Source organism: Neltuma alba, unplaced genomic scaffold (genome assembly GCF_004799145.2).
Source record: "Neltuma alba isolate B1F8T4 unplaced genomic scaffold, ASM479914v2 tig00003993_pilon, whole genome shotgun sequence".
Taxonomy (NCBI): domain Eukaryota; kingdom Viridiplantae; phylum Streptophyta; class Magnoliopsida; order Fabales; family Fabaceae; genus Neltuma; species Neltuma alba.
In genome coordinates, this window is record NW_021633513.1 from 17,845 (window position 1) to 38,346 (window position 20,502).

The 20,502-nt window shown below is 35.8% G+C and overlaps 4 protein-coding genes across 8 annotated transcripts; 1 reads left to right on the plus strand and 3 right to left on the minus strand.

Annotated features, from left to right (window-relative positions):
- Positions 1-1,333: 1,333 nt before the first annotated feature.
- LOC114743340 (F-box/LRR-repeat protein At3g48880-like) lies at positions 1,334-2,438 on the minus strand. The gene is made up of 2 exons (XM_028931551.1): positions 2,107-2,438; positions 1,334-1,892 (listed from the first exon to the last, which is right to left on the minus strand). Exons 1-2 carry the CDS (start codon positions 2,436-2,438, stop codon positions 1,334-1,336), a joined length of 891 nt encoding a protein of 296 aa, XP_028787384.1.
- A 1,459-nt stretch (positions 2,439-3,897) lies between these two features.
- On the minus strand, positions 3,898-8,872 carry LOC114743337 (rhamnogalacturonate lyase B-like). 4 transcript variants are annotated; one of them, XM_028931543.1, is made up of 15 exons: positions 8,701-8,872; positions 8,452-8,569; positions 7,772-7,933; positions 7,642-7,692; positions 7,392-7,511; positions 7,155-7,274; positions 6,295-6,430; positions 5,931-6,107; positions 5,551-5,706; positions 5,276-5,476; positions 4,938-5,079; positions 4,686-4,845; positions 4,507-4,587; positions 4,253-4,379; positions 3,898-4,158 (listed from the first exon to the last, which is right to left on the minus strand). In XM_028931543.1, exons 2-15 carry the CDS (start codon positions 8,547-8,549, stop codon positions 3,916-3,918), a joined length of 1,974 nt encoding a protein of 657 aa, XP_028787376.1. In that variant the 5' UTR covers positions 8,550-8,569; positions 8,701-8,872; the 3' UTR covers positions 3,898-3,915. The 4 variants fall into 4 exon arrangements, 3 of the variants coding, with proteins under 3 accessions (XP_028787376.1, XP_028787375.1, XP_028787377.1); XM_028931542.1 differs by having other exon boundaries at positions 4,471-4,587; XR_003739995.1 differs by lacking the exons at positions 3,898-4,158; positions 4,686-4,845 and having other exon boundaries at positions 4,294-4,379; positions 4,471-4,587.
- A 2,594-nt stretch (positions 8,873-11,466) lies between these two features.
- Positions 11,467-13,090, plus strand: LOC114743343 (uncharacterized). 2 transcript variants are annotated; one of them, XM_028931554.1, is made up of 4 exons: positions 11,467-11,517; positions 11,612-11,797; positions 12,054-12,200; positions 12,740-13,090. In XM_028931554.1, the coding sequence occupies exons 2-4, from the start codon at positions 11,615-11,617 to the stop codon at positions 12,881-12,883; spliced, it is 474 nt and encodes a 157-aa protein (XP_028787387.1). In that variant the 5' UTR covers positions 11,467-11,517; positions 11,612-11,614; the 3' UTR covers positions 12,884-13,090. The 2 variants fall into 2 exon arrangements, with proteins under 2 accessions (XP_028787387.1, XP_028787386.1); XM_028931553.1 differs by lacking the exon at positions 11,467-11,517 and having other exon boundaries at positions 11,538-11,797.
- A 1,040-nt stretch (positions 13,091-14,130) lies between these two features.
- Positions 14,131-19,420, minus strand: LOC114743334 (cell division protein FtsY homolog, chloroplastic-like). The gene is made up of 12 exons (XM_028931537.1): positions 19,099-19,420; positions 18,541-18,645; positions 18,353-18,426; positions 18,192-18,250; positions 17,857-17,894; positions 17,156-17,276; positions 16,928-16,996; positions 16,751-16,833; positions 15,469-15,537; positions 14,893-14,955; positions 14,610-14,734; positions 14,131-14,484 (listed from the first exon to the last, which is right to left on the minus strand). The coding sequence occupies exons 1-11, from the start codon at positions 19,414-19,416 to the stop codon at positions 14,621-14,623; spliced, it is 1,113 nt and encodes a 370-aa protein (XP_028787370.1). The 5' UTR covers positions 19,417-19,420; the 3' UTR covers positions 14,131-14,484; positions 14,610-14,620.
- Between the last annotated feature and the right edge of the window lie 1,082 nt (positions 19,421-20,502).

Sequence of the window (20,502 nt, forward strand, 5' to 3'; positions counted from 1 at the left end):
CTAAGTCTTAAAAAAAAAAGTAGTCTTAAATCCAAAGTGAGTTGAAAATATCCTTAATGATAGAAGATCCAATATATTTTGGATGTGATAATACAAAAATCTAGATGACTCAGCATTACTACATATGAAATAGTTTGCAAACCAAACAAAAAATAAGTAGATTTTTCTTTGGAAGCAATTGATGACAGCTGCGATAATTAAGGTTTAATTCGGGGTTTATCATCTACATATATGTTCTGAAGGAAAAATTGTAACTGTTTGTTAAACAAAAAAAAATATGCTACTTATTTTGCCATCTAACTTAATTGATAATGATACTACTTCATTTTATTACCATAACTCATAAGATGTGATAAATCTCAAAATTTGAATTTTTGGTCATGGAGCCATTGAACCTAACCTAAACCTTTCCCCAAGAAGACGTGGTGGGATAGATTCATTTCAATTATATGTAGCTGTTTTGACTAGAATTTATTTGCATTGTCAGAGGCTCTGCATTAAAAATGAAGCATACACGGATTTAAATAAGTATTTTATTCTAATTATAGTGAGTGATTAACATAATTTACAAAATAGTTTCAACTTAAGTACATTGTCTCCTTGACTAAACAATAAGAACGCAATGAGATATCTATGACGCCGCATTTGAAAATATCAGATATATATATATATATATATATATATCAGATGTGGATTTATTTTTGACACTATTACCTCTAATTGACTTGATTATTTGTTAGGTCCAAATTAATAGCCACTGAAGAGTAACTGAAGTGGTAAATTCAAGGACGAGGTATGAATAGAAATATACAATTTGAATTATCCTGATATAATTAAAAAAAACCGGCAAAAAGGATAGAAGACTATAAATATTAGTAAAATTTCACTCAAACCGCAATGCTTGGGGTTTGGTCTAAATAATTATTGAAGCTTTGTACCGCTAATAACGATATATCAATGAGTTTATCTCATCACATTTGACAATTTTTATCTTAAAAGTTGGTGAAGGTGCATGACGGGTTATTTGTTAGAGATATAACAATACACAAAATAATTTTTTTCCCCTTCAAATCGAAGAGTAGAGTATTGTGACAACATATATATTGATTTTTTTTTGGAAATCTATTTTTATTCACTAGATATATAGTTGGGCCTTGGACATTGCACAAATACGATAAATAAGCTGCATAATATTATTGACGATTTGTTAACAGTGCAACTTTATACATAGTTCATAGTTTATAAGACCTACTTCTGAAGATTGTTACATGAAATTAAATAAGCAGCTTGCTAGACATATGAATATAACGATATAAGATTTGATTTTGCCACTTCAAGCTCGAAATGTAGGGATCACATCGTTGCGCCAAATAAGCTCTTTGGGTTCCCTCCATTTGTTCATCATATTCCAAATAAACACTTCTTGACACTTGAGACAGTGGCCTTTACAGTTCATTAACGTCGGCTTTCTCGGAATGTTCTGCAGCAATATTGGAACCGCATGTTGTGGGTGTACTATGGTATTGTCTGGTCGATTCCCAGAAATGATGAAACCGTGAGTCACATTAAGCACCTGCAACTCCTTCAACTGCCTCACCAAGTAAACCAAAGCATTCTTGTTCATCCTCACCGATTGAAGACTCAATACCTTAAGCTTTGGCACATGCTTCGTCAGTGTTCTGGCGATCTTTAAGGTCAAATGGCAAGTTAGCTTTAGTTCTGAGAAATTGCGACAGTATTTGCCTATGGCTTCCAGAAAAAAAGGAGCTGTGAAAGTGTTAGTAATTGTTATCGACTCTAGCGCTTCCCACTGCTCCATTGCTTGATTGATTCCCTTTTTTGTGAGATCTGTAAACCACCCAGGCAGAACTAGCCGTTTCAGATTACGGCTCCTACGAAGAAGAAAAGGAGAGTTTAATTCAGAGCGAGAGGGAGACCTCTTTGGTCCACATGGTTTTTGTTCTATATATACTCTGCAGGAAGGTTGTTTATACAGATAATAATAATGCATCAAAGGTTATTCATATGGCTGCATATAATCACAAGGCATCCCGAATCATAACTTTTTAAGTCAACAGGAGTGTGGAGAAAAACATGAAACATTACCTTTTAGCAACATTAATGAAGTCGCGATCGTCAAAATACTGTTGAAACTTGAATATGAGACAATGTGCTCGGCCGCAGCTGAGATTTAAAAGAGACGTCAAGAGCGAAATAGTCCTTGAACTTAAGTTGCAAATTCTTGGATCTTTCCAGGTGCCCAGATCTAACTCTTTTCCGTCCCAAAACGAAGGGTCTTGGCAAACATCCCGCCAGGAGGTGCAAACCATGGAAACAACAGCGAAATCCACCACATCCAGGGTCATGAAGATTCTCAGCAACACGTCGTAGCTCATATCCTTCCAATCCCTCACACCTGATTTGCTGTTCTTCCTCATATTCAAATGCTCTCTGCAAAGACAAAAACAAATGAACAAGCAGCACAGCAGATATCAATCATCACAAAGCTTGTTGATTTCACCTTGAACTAAGTGGAAGATTAGAACAAAGTGTTCGATTTGCAGCGTTCTATGGAGTGAAATCACAGTTGAAAGTTCCAAGCGCAAAAGACAAGAAGAAGAAACGAACACTACTGTTGGGAAGTTATGAACATACCTCGCTTCTAAGAATCTGTGGTTTGTACGGACTGAAGAAGTTGCAGATTAGAGCAAAGCTAGGTATCGAGCTTTAGTAGCACACAGACGCTAGGATGGATTAGTCGCTCGAGCCTGCTATTATTTATATACTTAAAAGACATAATAAATCTCTAATTAATATGGAATGTAATGATTTTAATTCTTAGAATTTTAATTTTATGAATTCTTTTTAAAAGCGCAATGAGAGAGCTGTGCTCCGCTCTTCATAGGTTTTCTGAAAAATCTACTTGCGAGCAACATGAAGTTTACGACATCTGAAAGAATCATATTATGGAACTTTTGCATTTATTATATTTATGTATTTAAAGGTATATTTTATTTTTTAGTTTTTTTGGTTAAGTTAATATACGATGAATCAAACGAATTTGGAAGTTACGTTCACATAATCTTTATTCCTTTATTGACATTCCCATAAAAAATCAGAGCGCGAGATATTAATATTAATTGTATGCAGCTACTATATATTTAGACGACGAGAAAAGGGGGAGATAGAGATTAAAAAAAAGGTGTGATAAATAGCACTCTTCACACTATCCATAAAAAATCATAACTTATAAATTTCATGATAGATTCATGAATCTAAGTAACTTCTGGTCATTATACAACGTAAATGCATACATGACATCTAAAGATACATATATACCTTGGTTAACGTACATCTCAACATTTAATACACATTCATGCATGGCTTTGATTCAAATTTAATTAGCAAAGTTGATACCACCAAGCTTTAAAAAATTAAATGCTCGGGCACAAAATCAAAATAATTAAATGGGGGGAAACGCAGGTGTATAAATTCTTTATTTGTTAAGAAGAGATGACGAGCAGATAAATTGTGAGAAATGGCATGGGGAAAGAATCTTTCATAAGGAAGATGTGGTTTTAGGAGAAGGGTTTACCCCTATCAAAGTTCACCTTTTTTCTTCTTTTTTTTAATTTGGTGTCTTTTAAAACCCTCATTAAAATTGCCAAAAGAATTACACAAAACGTTTTGTTGCACATAAAATGTTTATTTGGTGATACGGTTCTCATTTATCTTCTGAAAGGAATTGTTATCGTATAACTCAATTTTATTTTAGAAGAGAATGCAGAATTTCATATAATAGATAGAGTTACAAAATATTCTTATTGAACGATTTATTTTGCACATATTTACAGATGGATACCATTCTTAATAAGAGTAAAGGGAAAAAAAACTAAGTATAACTCAATCAAGGCTTTAATTTAGAGTTGGAGGTCTTTCTAAACGAATATAGTCATACATAACTCCCTGGAAAGGATTAGTGGCATTTGACTGTCTTAAATAAATAGTATTTCTTCCTTTCACTAAACGATCGCTTGGAATATCAATACTGAACAACCAATATAATCCATGGATCCCATGCCTTGCTATTGCATTATCTTCTCCCATATTTACTCTTTCAAATAGTGCAGGATTATCACCTTCCTCATTCAACCAAATCTGCAAGTGAGTCTTGTCATTATATCTATCTATCTTTAATTATATGCTTTTGGAGAGAATTTTAATGACCAAAGAAACATGTTTTAGTCGGTACCTGCAATTGAGAATGAGTGGCTGACGCTAGGGCTAACTGCAGAGTATAACTTCCTCTGATTGCATTGTCTTTAAGTTCAAATATAATTTGCCATGTCGTTGGTTGAAATACTCCATTTCCTATTCTCCTATGCACACCAAATTTATTAAAGTAACAAAAGTTTAACAATATCAATATATATATCGCCTTAGATTACTGCATTGTTTAAATTAAAGTACCTTGTAACATGAGCGAAAAACCAGTCTCGATCATACCTATCAACTCCAACAGTGTAAACTAGATCATTATGAGGATATAAAGCAGCATAACGTTCCCACAGTCCATATTGCCTAAACCTGTGTCAAGGAAACGAATTACTGTCCGCATGAAAGGTAAAGAAAGTATATATGCATATTTGGTAGCAACTATAAATGGGTTATATATGGTTTCTAACTTGTTTGTAGGTTGTTCTTTGTATAATTTGTTGATGAATTTAGGGTTAGGGTCTGGGATATAGAATTCTGCAGCTGTGCGATCTGGAAATCCAATTTCCCAAAGGGTAGAACCATTTCTTGGAGGACTATATACAAGTGAATCCAATTTGATTAGAGAGCCTATAAATGTACAAAACAAGTGAATTAGCAAGTTCTGAAATTTGGGTTTCGATCAAAATAAACCAGACGGAAAAATGAACAGAATGTCGGACCTGACGTGATAGTGATCATGTTATTATGCTTGTAATCACCAATAAAGCCAGGAACCCACGCAAACAGGTTATAGTGCCCTGGTATAACATTCTTGATCATGAAATAGCCCTTGTTATCAGCTTGTGTCCAAAACTGATAGCCCTATATAGACACCATAAGAAAGAAATTTTGGGTTCAAGATTAAGAAATCTGCCTGTTGCAAATAAACAATTACTATTTTCTTTCCTACTATGCAGTTCATGCAACTATAAAGAAAATTAAACGGAGAGGTAACGTAGGTCTCAATTATGAAGCGTCTTTCTCCAATTTCAGTGGCTAGTTGGCAACCCTTGCGTACCTTGCTTTCTCTTTGCCATGATCCTTCAGAACCGGGTAGAGCCAGACCAACATAAGCAGATTCACCATATAGAAGTCTCCCTCCTCGGTTATACCGATCTTGTACTATTAATCTTCCAATCGCACTTCCCCGTCGAGTTGGTGGAATGAAGTCCCGTGAATGTGGGAAATCATAAGGCCAGCTCCGGGCTTCCTTATACATCTGATTGAACCAGACGAGAAATTATGACATTGTTTGATGAGAAAAAATTGGTACTGATCAATCGATTAATTTACCCGTTGCACTGCATCTGGCCAAAGCGTGTGTGGATCCTCATTGCTTGAAAGAGAGTTCAGATACACAAAAACAGGGCCAAAAACCTTCTTGTAGGTCTCCCCTTCTTGAAATGCCATGGTTACCTCCTTCCCACCGTAGTGGGTGCTTACAAACATCTACATGTAACTCAAATCCAACAAAATCAAATGGGAAAACAAAAGGTTACCCGCACTATTGTACTTTTGAGTTTCACTTTATGTTGTTAGCCACAAAATTTTGTGTCAAGTTACTATATGTTATGGTATGCAGTAAAACAAAAGAAATATATGAAGTGTAAGATCAATGCCAGAAAGCTGCTTCCAAAGCCAAACGTTTGTAGTATTGTCTAACTTTCTCATACCGAGAGGGTAATGGGGCCCACATGAGAGGTGAGGTCTTGCTTAGTGGGTCCAGCGTTGCGAAACTCGTCACTTGGTGTTATCATCCAGAAGCCTACAGGTGCCTTAGAATCAAAGCTAATCCAGCCATGGACTCTGTTGTCCTTGTTCTCACAAGAGTACTGATATTTGTCGTCCACCTAAACCCACCACATGCACTCAATTGTTCACGGGAGTTTTATATCAAATCAAAACAAACAGTGCTCTGCACAGGATTTATATCATAATCAAGTGCTGGGCCTACACGAACAACCAAATTCTAACTAGATTGTAAGCCCATTCTTGTAAACAAAGCTATGTAGATTCACATATAGGGGAGGCAGGTACCTCTCCTTTGAAGTCCTCGTTGGATGGGAGGGTTAGGAGAACAGCTTCAGGATAAGCTAGAACTTGCCCACTCTCTCTATCTTCCATGGTTGGCATGAATCTTTGCCTATTGTCTGATACAGCCATATAATGAAACCTGTATAGTACGTAACCATCTAAAAATTCAGTCCTGCTTAGATTTAAACCTCATAAACTCAAAATTCTCTCCTTTGTCTCTTTTATTATTTTCTGTGGAACTCATGTTATTGAAGCCTTTATCTGATATTTAACGATTCCCCGCTTCTAGGATCAATCTACAATGACGATACACAGGTATATTGATTTCCTTGCCGGCTTTTTAGCAATTTCAAGATGTCTTTTAGTGCCATATGTCACCATCAATTTGATTTTTGGGAAGACCCCAAAAAATTTTGATTAGTTCTGTGTCGTCGCTTGCGTCGTCACGTACACATACAGACTGCCGCACCAGCAACTGCTTTAAAGCTTAAACTCGTCCCGTGAATTAGAAGATTCCTTCATAGTCCACCTCACTTTCTCCCAGACCCTTGTCACATTGGCTTAACTCAAGTCCTAGGAGGAAATGTTATTTATTCTAGCTGCTTCTGATGTTCCAAGGTCATGGATAAGTAGTCATGTATATACTCGTGCATTTTATTTAAAGTGTGTATAAGATTTATAAGAAATCATACTCGTTGGCAAAAAAAAAAAAAAAATCATACTATTTACTAATGTCGAACGGTAGGACTTGGCTCCCTAATACATGAGACAATCTGATTATATTCTAATTAATAAATTTCCCTACTTTATTTGTTCCATATTAGTTTAAGTTGTTTTCCTTGATGAATTTACCAGTAACTTACCTGTGTTCTTGGAGCTTGTAGACAGTCCTAACTTGATCAACCTCCACAGCTGGAAAACTTTGTGGACGCTCAAATATTGCATAAGAGTAAAATCCAGAGCTGCCTCGCCTCATTACATACCTGAAAAATCAAATATATATCCCACATAGCAACGCGTGAATATGTAAGGGATGCAAGTGTCTGTTCTTTGTATGGCATGAAAAGAGAGAAACTAATTAAGAATATATAATATTCCACCTTTGGTCTATGTTAATGGGCACATCAGTGCCTTGCATTGAGGAAGTCCATGTCCTTACAAACGAAACCTCCACTTGGCTCTCGTCGGACGCTACAATTGAAAAATGGGTCCCATTGATTCTGCAGTGCAGGGTTTTATATTGTTGTAATTAAATAATCAGTTCAATGAGTTGGGTGCAATAAGATTAGCTTGCGTTACCGCTTTATTTGTAGTTAATATATATATAAGAGGACAAACATGATTATGTACCTTTGAGCAATACTGTTCTTTCCTGGTTCATTCCAAACTACATCAAAATACCTGCGCAACATGAACACAGGAATTGTTTCAATTGTTAGAAAAAGCTAATTAAAAGAACAAGATGGCGAGGAGTATGTACCCTCTGTCGTGTAATGCGTGACGAGTTTCTAGGACATTGTCGATTCCATGGTATGAGATTCCAATGACATAGCCTTGAGGTTTAGACACAGTGAGTTGGACGATGCCATTGTCAATGACCACTTGCTCTGGATCTTCCGCATTCAGCTTAACCGCAGCACTGCTGATCATAAACAACAAACTCAAAAACTTACAATCAAAGCATAATAATATTCAGCCGAAATGTGAAGACTATTATAATATTATTGATTGGACGGGAGGCATGCAAAGAAGGAAGAGTGTGATATGATGAAGGTTCAAAAGGCGCCTCAATGCATGCATGGCTAATTTCCTAGGCAAGGGAAAAGCTCCTAGGTTCATTATGCCCAATAAAAAGACACCTCGAGTTTCAAAACTTCTCATGCATGTGACAAGAGACCACTACATATCAGACAAGTAACCGTGACTCTTTATCTTTCTTTTGCAATATGTTTATCTATAAACTCATGGAAACCAAGAATTTATATACAAACTTATGGAAACCAACAACTCATAACATTAGCATCTGTACAGAATATCTTAATTTAAACTCTCTCTCTCTCTCGCTCTTAAAGTGCCACCATTAAAGCAAAAGCATCTAAGCTATATATACAATTTAAAAAAAAAAAAAAAAGAGACAAGAAGGAGAAGGCGATGGAGGACCTATCTGATATGTTGTCATCAGAAGAACCAGCCAGCAAGAAGCAGAGTTGCATGATCATGATTCCAAACCACCGCAGCATGAAAATCTGCTTCTTCATCTTTTTCGCAATTACGAAACCTGCAAATTTAAATGATAAAGAAAGCTAGTTGGAGCAGAAGAAGAAGAAGAGAATGACAAAGATTATGAAACCTGCAGGTAATTCTGTTAATTGAAGATGAAGACCCGGAAAGAAATTCACAGTTAATCACCTTCTGAGAAACAGAGACCAGGCTGATGGCGACCAATGCAGACACGGTTCTGGAAGAGAGAGGTGGAGAGCAAAGCTTGTGAATGATTACAATGACATTTACTTGTCTCTTCCTATCACTCTCTTTTTCTCACTCTAAACCAAATGAGTTTCTCTTTTCTTTAGGACTTCCCAAAAAAGAGATCGCATTTGCATACTCCCAAGTGATTGGTGGCCTTTTATATACATAACTGCAGCAAGCAGCAAGCAGCACGCAACTCTTCAGCTTCTTTATCATGTTACCACTTACTACCTGTTGTTTGCTGACTTTTTTAAACTTTTAAATTAATTAATCTTTTTTTTTTTTGGCAAACTGTTATTTGAACATATACAGATCGAATAATTGTTGGAAAGCATCCAACTCAAATCTCCTATATTGATTATCTGAATTCTCGACATACATTGTATCTAAATCCTCTGCTTCGGTGATTTGAAAAGGAGATGCTAAAGAGAAAAGAGGATAAGGTAACCTTCACATTTTCTCCCTCTTATTATACTTTTCTTTTCCCTTCTTTCCTTTTATCTCTCTTGACATTAATTAGGTTGACCATCAAAAGAACCCCAATGTTATGTTGGGATCTATTCTCTTACCATATATGTTTTTCTCCCTCTGTATATTATATGGAAGAAAATACTAGTTATTGCTATTTATAAGACAGGAAGAGAAGATTTTTCTTTATCCTATTTATATGTTACTTTATTAAACTTTTATCATAAATATATTATTTTGTCCTTTATTTGTTATATAGTACAAATAGTTTTTTTTTAAATTATATATATTAAATAGATTTTTATAAAAAGTTAATACAGTTTAAAATTTTTCTTAATTTATAGGAAACATACTAAAATTGTGTTATAAATAGGAAAAATCACAACTTAACATTTAGTAACTGAGTTTTATCTCTTGAGAAATGAAAAAAGACCAACGAGTATTTTCCTTTTCGAAAGACCAATCACCATTTAGAGTAACATTAATGGAGGTTCTCTTTTTAAAAATGCGTTGACTAAACCGCGACTAAAAATTCCCAAAACTGCTGTCGCCTCGATGGCATAAAATTAAAATACTTTTTGGCCAACAAATAAAATTAAAATATGATTATCTTTATTTTTCATTTTATTTTACTTTTGTTCTCTAATCAAATGCTAATAATTGAAATGTATTGATTTATAGTATCTTGAAACAACTAGACCGTAAAAGAATTGTTTAAAAAAGAACAAACAAAAAAAATGTCAACAAAATAGAGAAAACAAATGGTGACAGTAATACTCAATTGAAAACATATTTTGACATTGTCTGAACTGTGTCTTGTTATTCTAATCATAAGGATATCCAAATCCAGTTTTTTTTTTTTTAATGTTTTGTTGGCAAAAAATGCTTTTATATTCGTAATATATATAAAAACTACGGCTGGTTGACGATTTCGCATTCCCTAAATTTTTTTCTTCTTAAATAAGATTGGGTAAATCCAGATTCCCTTGCTTTATTTATAAAGGAAACCGAGCAAGTGAATACTGGAATTTTCCGCAGGTATCATTGCATTATGAGGTGGTTATAAACTTCTAATTCAATATTCCGAGAAACTCGTTTATACTTTCGAAATATAAAAAATAGCCAAATTGATCTTGCCAACTCCGCTTCCTTCGGAGCCTTGTGGTTATTATTACTATTATTATTTTACAAGTAGTATAAATATTTCCTACTGAAGGCAACCTTATCTTGAGACTGATTTATATATTTATTTATTTTCGGTGAACACCCTCCTACCTTCTTGTTTTTTTTTCCCCGGGTAACCTTACTGCTACTTTAATGTTTTTCAGATGATGTGAATTGATTACAATCCATACCCATTTCAACATTAGGTCCAAAAGCCTGCCTTCAGTTCTGTTTTCAATCCTTTGGGCCCAAATATTCGTATTAATGAGGCTGCAGGAGACAGACCCCTTGGGTCAAGATATCAACTTGCAGCCGCAAAAATAAATAAATAAATATATATATATATATATATATATATATATATTTATCAGCATGCCAATTGCCAGATTAACGGACTCCGTTTTGAATTTCTGACCATGTTCTCCTGCCCGCATAAGAAAGTACCGACAGCTGGTTTTAATGCCTTGTGACTTGTTTGCTTGTGTTTTTATTTATGCCTCCATTTGAGACTCATAAATTTACGTCACTGATCACTTCTAAGATCAACCGGTTTGTCTTTGTATTTCCTTTGTTTTGTCTAATATTCGTAACTTGCTAGCTCATGTATTTCCTTTGATTTGGTTTAGGGAGTGTTTGGTTATAAATTAAATTATAATTTTAAAAGTAATTTTATGAAGTAAGGATATGAAAAAATTTTATCTTAAGATATAAAAACACTTCTAAAATACTACCTCGGGTCCTTAATATAAGATATCAATCCACTTTGTCTTTCATATTTATACATTTTTTTTTCAAAATAGTCTTTTTAATAATAATAATTCTAGTTAATACACTTGATTAGCAAGGATATTTTAGAAAAGACAAAACATATTTAGAACAAATAACTAACTCAATTTATTTTTTTAATCTCTTTAAATTAGTCAACTGATTCTTATAATTAAGAAGTAGTTTTTGACGACTCCAATGGGCGTCTTCTTCTTCCTCTTCTTCTTTTTGTTTACCACAAAAGCAATCAGTTCAGTACATTAGCAAATACCACTAGAGTCTTGAATCTTGAAAAGATAGTACAAACAAGAAGTGCGTTACCATCACCCACCTCGGCATCACCGGTTTTTTACTCACCTGGTATTGGTCTTTTAATCTTGGGGTTCTTTTGCTTGGGGGCATTCTACTCTGCAAAGTCAACATTTTTCATTTCTTTCCCCAAAAATATCCTAAGGAAATGGAACCCCAGCATGTTTCTTCGACGCGATCTTTTCTGGAAGCCATAGGAATCACCAAGCCTGTTCCTGCAAATTGCGGTTCCTACGACTTCTACTCCGACATCCTTCGTTCTTGTCTCAAGGTCGATAGTATCCAAAGGGGCCGAATCTCTTGCACCTTCATCGTCAAACCCCCTCTCAGTGTAATCTTTTGTATCCTGTATTTGCATTTGATAGGTAGCTGAGGAAAGTGGTGATGAAGTTGTGTTTCGGAATTCCATATTAATGGCTTCACATTTAAAAAAAAAATAAAAAACGATGAATTGCAAAACTACTAGCATTCTTAAAAAGTTGTCTTTACTGATTCAACTTGCAGCATTCAGGGGGAATGATATTGACTCCTCCCGTTGTCATCTCAGCTGCAGATTTAATTTTTCATTCTCTTCATTGGAATTGCAGAACTTTTTCAAATCCCTGCATGGAGGGGCTTTTGCAGCTGCAGTTGAATTGGTGTCAATTGCCTGCGCTAGAACTGTTATGGCTGAGGATAAGGAACTTTTCCTTGGGGAAATTTCCATGGCTTACCTATCTGGCGCCATGCTGAATGTGAGTTGTTTTGTATTGAATTTTTACCCGTCTACTGTCATGTATTGTAGATCAGTATTATTACTATATATGGAGTTCAATCCTTCAAATGGCTCATCGTGCCATCATGAAACAAGATTAAAGCTAAAGTTGTTAAGTTAGAAGTCTAGAAATAGTTTCAGTCATGGTCTTTGGCCCTTCACACCAAAGCCATTTGAGGATCAAGTGTGGATAAAACACTAGTCTACATGAAAGGTTTTGAATTTGAATTGCTTACTGATTCAATATGCTCTTTGGTAGTTGCCTTTGCCTGACGCGTGGTATCCCTTCCAGTCTCGTATTGTGGCTCTCCAAACTTGAAGAGTTTGTAATATAATTGCGTGTTGCCACGAGCCATTTATAGGTCGCTATTGCTTTGGAAGAATAGACACTTCAATCGAGGAATTGCACGTGTTATTGTCACTGTGCATGTTTGTGTGAATCGCGTTTCTTGATTATTTCTTAGGAAGGACTTCGATGTTTGATGCATGCTCCTCTTTTATGCCTAAATCTGTTTGCAGACCGAGCTGCAAGTCGATGGCTCATTGGTGAAAAGTGGGAGAAACGTGACTGTGGTTTTACTTGAGTTTAAACAAAAGAAAACAGGGAAGTTAATCTACGCTGCTCGTGCTACCTTCTACAACCTGCCAGTTGCCAAGTTATGAACATTGAAGTTTCTGTTGAACATACTAAGAGTTGATTCTCAATCTGCTCTTTGGCATAATGATTATTCACTGTCAAATTCAGAGTTTTCGGTCTTGTTATGCTACGTTTGTGTTAGAAGCCTTGACTTTATCAATTAGGAATACTTATCATAGTTCTGTTCTCTCTTCCTCCTCCTTCAGCGTATTTGGGGCTGTTGCTGAGTGGTTTCTCCTCCTTTACTTCTCTGCTTTCTCTTTTCCTTCCCTTTCGTGTTCCGAGTCTTAAACTTCAATCATTACGTACCATCACGTTTTCTTCTGTTAGTTTTTGCCTCCCCTTTCTATGGGCCTCTTTCGAGCCTTTTATGAAGGGCAAGCAGAAACGTTTAGAAATGAAGGAAAGACGAGCAACCAAATGCAAGAGGATGGAGCCATTGTTGCCTTGATAATTGAGAAATTGCTACTTCTTTCTTTTTCTTTTTTTCTTTTTTTGTATGAAGAAAATGCTACTGAGAGAAAGAGATAGAATATAATGGGAAAAAAAATACCCCAAAAAAAAACCAAATGTATTATTACCTCATGTTCTTAATATAAGAGTTAGATAACTAATTAGTGAATATTTTTAAAAAATTAGTTAAATTAATTATTTATAATAAATAGATGTCTTTTTTAAAATAGTCTTATTAATTATGTGCATTTAAATTGCTTCTTAATACTTGACATGTGTGATCATCATAGAGATTATGTAAAAGCAAAATGAATAGATATTATAAACAAATTGAACGGAGGTCTTATATCTAAGACAAACCGAATACTACCTTTGGTCCTCAGTATATGAGCTAATTATCTAATTTGATTAAATTAATAAAACTAGTTAAATTAGTTATTTACCATAAATATGTGTTTTTTTTAAAATATTCTTACTAATCAAGTGTATTGGTTAAAACTACTATTATTACAAAGACTATCTTGAGAAAAAAATGGATAAATATGAAAAACAAAGTAAATCAAGAGCTTATATTTAAAACTAAAATAAAAATCAATCAAGCAATTATGTTAAGGACCGGATGTACTATAATTTAACCCTAGTATAATGATTAAATAGGATCATAGCTTAATATATTTTCTTTTAAAGTCAAATAGAATCTCAATTCCAACCCCCCCCCCTTTTTATTTTGCTCAAAACCGCGAACGATTAGATGTCCACGATTGATCTCATAAAAACTAAGAACTGAAGAGCGTTCTAAATTTCCAGTCCAACCAAAAAAAAAAAAAAAAGAAGGATTATAAATTAAAAAAAGTACACTCCAATCAAAGGGAATGTCCCTCTTCATTCCAGGCAAAGAAGCATGAATTTACTGCTTACATTTGCACGGTATCACTCAATATACACAACAAACGGGGATGTTCCTCTTAATTTCGATTCTCTCCTAGTCCCACAGAAAATGTCTGGCAGCCACAGACATGCAAATCATCTCATACCCCTCAAATGTCAATATACTACTGGCTCTTGGTATATTCCGTCTGCTTGGTCTTCTAAAACGTGGTCTAACCCCGGGGACACTGCATTCTTTCTTCAGTCAACTTGTTCAACCAATAAATCCAGATGACCGTATGCAATCCTGCCAAAAACAAAAGCATGGAGAAGATTATACTATTTTCTGTATTATTAGCATAATGCAAAGCATCCACTCAAAAAAAGAAAAAACATAATGTAAAGCACAAATTGGCTACATGATGCACAAACCTATAATTGAACTACGTAAATATGGCATTGACAAAGGCCTCTGCATCAAAAGGTTGAAGGTCTTCAACGCCTTCCCCAACACCCACGAATTTCACAGGGATTCCAAGTTCATCTACCACACTGACCTGCCATCAGAAAAAAACCATCATATTCCGCGTCATGTCCGATAATGAGAAAAAATACCAATAACGAATACTTTCATGGGTTAATTCTAGGCAATAAATATTTACTTTGAGCCCCAACCATATAAACTAGAAACATCAGTCAAAATTCAACAAATTACCACACAACCCCCTCTGGCAGAACCATCTAGCTTCGTCAAAATCAAACCAGTGACACCAACAACCTGTATCCATTTCAGAATTAAAAGAAAGAGTCACCGATTACACCAAATAAAATCAGAGGTTTGTCGATCAGGCCTTGATACATGGGCAGGAATAGTTGAAACAATCAAGGAAAAGAGGAGTTAGAAACACTCAGCAATACCATACCCTCAAATAAAGCATATGCAAGTGGCAGAACATTCATTTGGCTGCAGATTGAAGGAAATTAAACACATTCCACAACAAATAGACCTATAAAATCTCATGATTTCCCGGAGGATATTCCAGCTAGAACTCTTGATTCACACTCAAATAATTTACATCATTTTGATCATTGCAGCGAATATTATGGAGGAAGCATCGAAATTATCTTTAATATCCAGATCCTCAACTTCAAAAATAGCATGTCCATTCCGTATACTTAAATTACGCGGATCTTCATATGGTTACAAGAGGGTTTCAAATATGTAAAATAGTCTTTTTAAAACAGAAATATTAAGACAAATACTCAATTTAGAAAGCAGGAGTGGATTTACGTCATTAAACTCTCGTGCTTGCGGCAACATATTCAAACCAGTAGTGCCATCCAAAACTTGAAGAATCTCCTGCAAATATTGTCAAAACTCGATCAAGACAGCTTTAAAAAAAAAAAAAAAGGTTCTTATACCAAGAAAGTGATTCGGAACATTTGGAAGGGATAACAGGATTTAATGTGAAGACAGCTACAGCTTCAACCCGATCCATGGCATTGATAATGACATGGATACGAAACAGAATGTGATACGAGCACCATGACACGACAAGATATTCTAGTGTTCGAGCACAATTTTAAATGCCATATCATGATTGGCACGAGCGCCAGGTATACATCAAATATTCTAGTTCATACATGATTGGTAAAATATATAAAACGAGTTATAATAAATTATCCTGAACAAATTCCAAATGTACCAAAGACTACATGATCCCTTCATCTCCCCTAGACCCCAACTATAACGAAGAAAGCTGATTGACTAAACAAGTTCCAAATCATAATCAGGGGATTCACAAGGAAATCTCCTATAGTTTGGCCTGAAGAAACTGGTCTACTAGGATTACAATTCAAACCATTGGATCTAACAACAAATCACATGCCGACCCGTACCAACCAACCCAGTTAGATTATCTAGAACTTGACCACTTTTCATGCTATTGTTCATGCAATGACCACTACTGTACACAGGTTCTTAATAGCAGCCAAGACTTTTTGGGAGGTCTTGGCTTTAGATTCCTCTAGAGGGTGCAGTAAGGTTTTTCTTTGGGTTTTATATGTTGTCCTTTAGTCCAGTCTTTTCAATTGTCTAATTTATTTATTTTTTTGTGCAACAAATAGGTACTAATTAACCTCTGCAAGGTTCATTTGGGTTTCTCATTAAAAAAGACTATATTTCTCTGTTTGTTTTCTCTCTTAGAGGAATCAATTTCAGCTCAAATGCAATCAAACCCCAGAATTGCGGTCCCTTCCCTTCCTAGGAGACATTCTTAAATGCTTATGAGTTTGCATCTGATAGTTCTCTAATACAGTTCTCGATATTTTCTTCAACGTCACAGATCGAGGGGTTATCTTGGAGCCCTAATACTCAGTTCTAGCCATTCACTGTGAACTACAACTCTGATTTCAGGTTGTTTGTTACTTCTGCATCCCCACATCACACAGTACTGGCAATGGATAAGAACTTTGAGGTATGATCTAATTAGCTGCCTAAAAAACTACCAATTACCAGCAACCAGAGAATTAAGAAGAGCAAAAAGTTGAATGCGTCAGCCACTTGAGCTTACATTGGGTGCACCAGCAACTACTTTACCAACGGCCTTTTTACAAGAAATCAACTCTTCCATTAGGCTGTAGTTGGTGTGAAGACCTGAGAGGACAAAAGTGAACAGCATTACAAATATAAAACCACCAAAGGAGTTCAGTGAAGTACACAGTAGCTAGTATTGAGTTTCTTCACTTACGTCCAGATGTATCACATAATACAATATCATAACCTTGTTCTTTCCCCTTTTTAACAGCCTGTGATAGCACTGCAAGTAATATGATAAGCTTTAAGTTTTATCCATCACATATCATCTGTAGCACTGAACAGTAACAAAGACTAGAAACAAAGTGTAATTCAAATGCAGATGCTACGAAACTTGAATATGAACAGTAGATTTCGAAGACCAATACAAATCCATTTACACCTGATGATGCTTTGGCCTTCTCATTTTCAGCAACAATTATCTCACATGCAGTCCTCTCAGCCCATATTTCCAGTTGGTCACTGGCAGCTGCTCTAAATGTATCACCAGCTGCCATCAATACCTATTAGAATTGCAAACATGAGAGATGTATGATTCTCCCGTGCAGTATTGAAGTGACAGAAGGCAATATACCAGCAAGTATTATACTTCAAACAGAACAACGCCATAATCCTTTTAGTTTACTTCAAAAGAAAGCAACTAAATCAGAGAGTTGATAGCCACACCAAATACAATGAGAGAGAGAGGGAGGAAAAATGAGGTTGCCTTTTGAAAGAGAAATTTAAATGGCGCGTTTTTATCAAGCATGTAGGATGTTGGGGAAGTGTCAAAAGCATACTGAACCATTCACTAATATTTGAAAATAAGAAGCACTCAACCCAACGAGCTGTTCAATATGCAGATGAAACAGCCACTTTTGAAGCTTCTCTTCTACGACCTCAATCAAACAGGTCACAATAAAGTGGTTACTGGTCCCAAATGAAAGTTTAGACGCAAGCCCTTCATGGAAGAAGGAAATCCAGTGGGTTTAAGCTATCAGAACAGTTGGGGCTTTCAGCAATTGGTTCTCCAAACTGATCGACAAATTTTAATTCAGAGAATAAAATAATAGCCACAGAGAAACTCAGATAACATATTCCCACCTTAGCCCCTTCATTCTTCAATCTGTAGGCCAACTTACCTGCAAGAGAGATGATCAAATCGGCATGGTTTTGGTTGGTTAAACTGTTAAGATTGTGTTTTTCATTCTCCTTCTATTTGAAGGTTGGGTTCATATAAAAGATTATTAGTTTAAGAATGTAACATGCATATGCAACAATAGCTCTCCAAAAGATTTAAAATCTCCCATCCCCACTAAAGATGAAGAAACATGTACCATTTTCTGTTAGTTCACAATATCTTGGCAGGAAAAAAGTCTCTCAGGTTTTCATTTTGTTATATTGCAAATTATAGGGTCAAGACGTCACGTCCTTCTTACCCAGAGATGTTGTCTTCCCACCACCATTAACACCAACCACCATTATTACCGCTGGTTTCCTGATGACATTAAAAAAAAAAAATTCAATATCAATCACAATCAAAACGCATCCAAAGTGGTTCATAACAATGTCGAACTCAATAGTTAAAGCACATTTCCACCTGAATCCAAGTTGAAGATCAGTTTTACTCCCCTTCCCGGTCAACAAATCCAAAACATTCTTCTTCAATGCTTCCTAAATTCATTTAAATACAGCACAAAACATTTCATGTTGCGAGATTAAATTGTTTGGCCTGCAACATGGCATAATGTAGGGGTGTTAAAAATTCCTAAAGTCCAAGGTGCTTACCTTTATCTCATTCCCTGATTTAAGTTTCCCAGACAGTATATCCTCACGCAAGTTATCCACTATTTTGAATGTGATTTTAGGCCCGAAATCAGACACCAAAAGCGCCTGAAAAGAACAATAAGAAATTCCATATTAGAATTTTTCCCAACGATTTATATTTATATATGAATTTATCTTTCACAATTTTCAACCAAAATTCCAAAAATGCTCCACGGATATAGAAATCACGTTGTAGCATTAATTTTTCCTAATCACACTGCTCACAGTTGTCAGAGACACCAGTGCTAAAGGGGCTACTTTTGAATTTAGCTCCCCGGACTTAGGAGTGGTTCAGAAAAGAAGCTACTTGAAGTTAAATGCGATCATTTACAGATAGCACTACGTACTCTAATAATTTTCATTCAAATTTCGTAAGTTTAAAAGCATTTCGCATTCATTATTCAAAGCAAACTTCTAGCTAGCAACCAATACTCATTCTTATGGTCTTCATTACATGGAATCATTTTCAAGGTAAGTAATAAAAGCCCTGAGAATCACTTCAAAACCAAGAATAGAAACCTCCTCGAGTTCGTCGAGGACTCGGTCTGTATCAGCCAGGTTCCAGTAGAGGAGGAGCTCGTCAATGACAGCGAGGTTGTTTCGGGTCTTGGAGAAACCAGAGAAGATCTTGTCTACATCACTCTTCGCCTTCTCCTTTATCAACCGGCCGATTCGCGTGAAAAACCCAGTCTGCCCGGCCGAGCACTTGAACCGAGCAGTATGGGTTCGAGAACTAACTTTTCCGGTTCCAGGGGAGTTGAAGAAGAAAAATTGAGGGGGAGAATGTCTTGAACTGACATAGAAGCGAGAGAGCGAAGCAGGAGAAGTAGCAGCCATTTTTGCTGCTACGAATTTTCTGAAAGAGAGGATAAAGTATTAAAAAAAGATACCGCTTTTAGCGCTTTGTAGCGGGGATGACAAACGACGTCGTTTCCATTTTCCAAGAGCCTAGACGGGCTTTGCTCCCAACGTTTCTCTAGCGTCCGCTCCGTCAGGTGTGTTTCGATAGTATGTCAGTACTCAGTAGGTCATCTTTCTTTGCAGTTTTTATTCAAACTAATGAAGATTATTGTTGATTTGTGTTTTACTTCTTTCTTTGGGGATTGTTTGGGCTAATTTTTGCTCTGCAACATTTGGTAGCTGAGATGAGATGATATTAATTTGAATCGCGTCACATTTCCAAGTCACTGCGTTATTCTTTAGTTATATTAGTGGTTCCCGGTTGCTTCTGCAGGAACACAGGTAGGGAGGTAGGAGAGAGGGGATTGTTTAGTTTTAATGAGGTTTGGGATTAAGGTGCATGTTAAAAGCTGTTCATTGAGCTAACATGGAAGGTTTACCCAGTCAAGAGTTGCCTAAAACCCCCTGGCTACACATCAAAATTCAGTTTATACTTTCCCTGTGATTACAATCTTAAAGCTGAGCCACTTCCTACCCAGAACCGCTGGTGGGATGAACCTTGAGGGTAGTTCGACCAAGCTAGGTACTACTGATGAGAAAACACCAAGACCAGGTCCAAGGATGCTCCCCTAAATTGGGGGGAAAAAAATTATTACTTTTCTAATTCAAGTGATTTTTTACATATTTTACCAGAATAAAAAAAATCTTAAATCTCGTTAATTTTATTTTAAAATTTAACAACTTTTCAATTTTACTTTAATTTAATATATCAAGTTTCTAAGAAAATAACAATCCAACAATAATAATAAACATTAGTTCATTCATGTTAAAAATATGATATATGATTATGAGACTCGTAAATAAGAACGAGGGGGAAAATACACTGTCTCTGCAGAGGAGCAGCTTAAGGCTTAAACCTTTTCTTTTTCTTTGGGCCAGAGACTTACACTGATACCTAGTGTTGTTGTCATTAAAGATAGTTCTTCGACTGCTGGGCTAAGGCCCCATGTTTTACGGAGACAA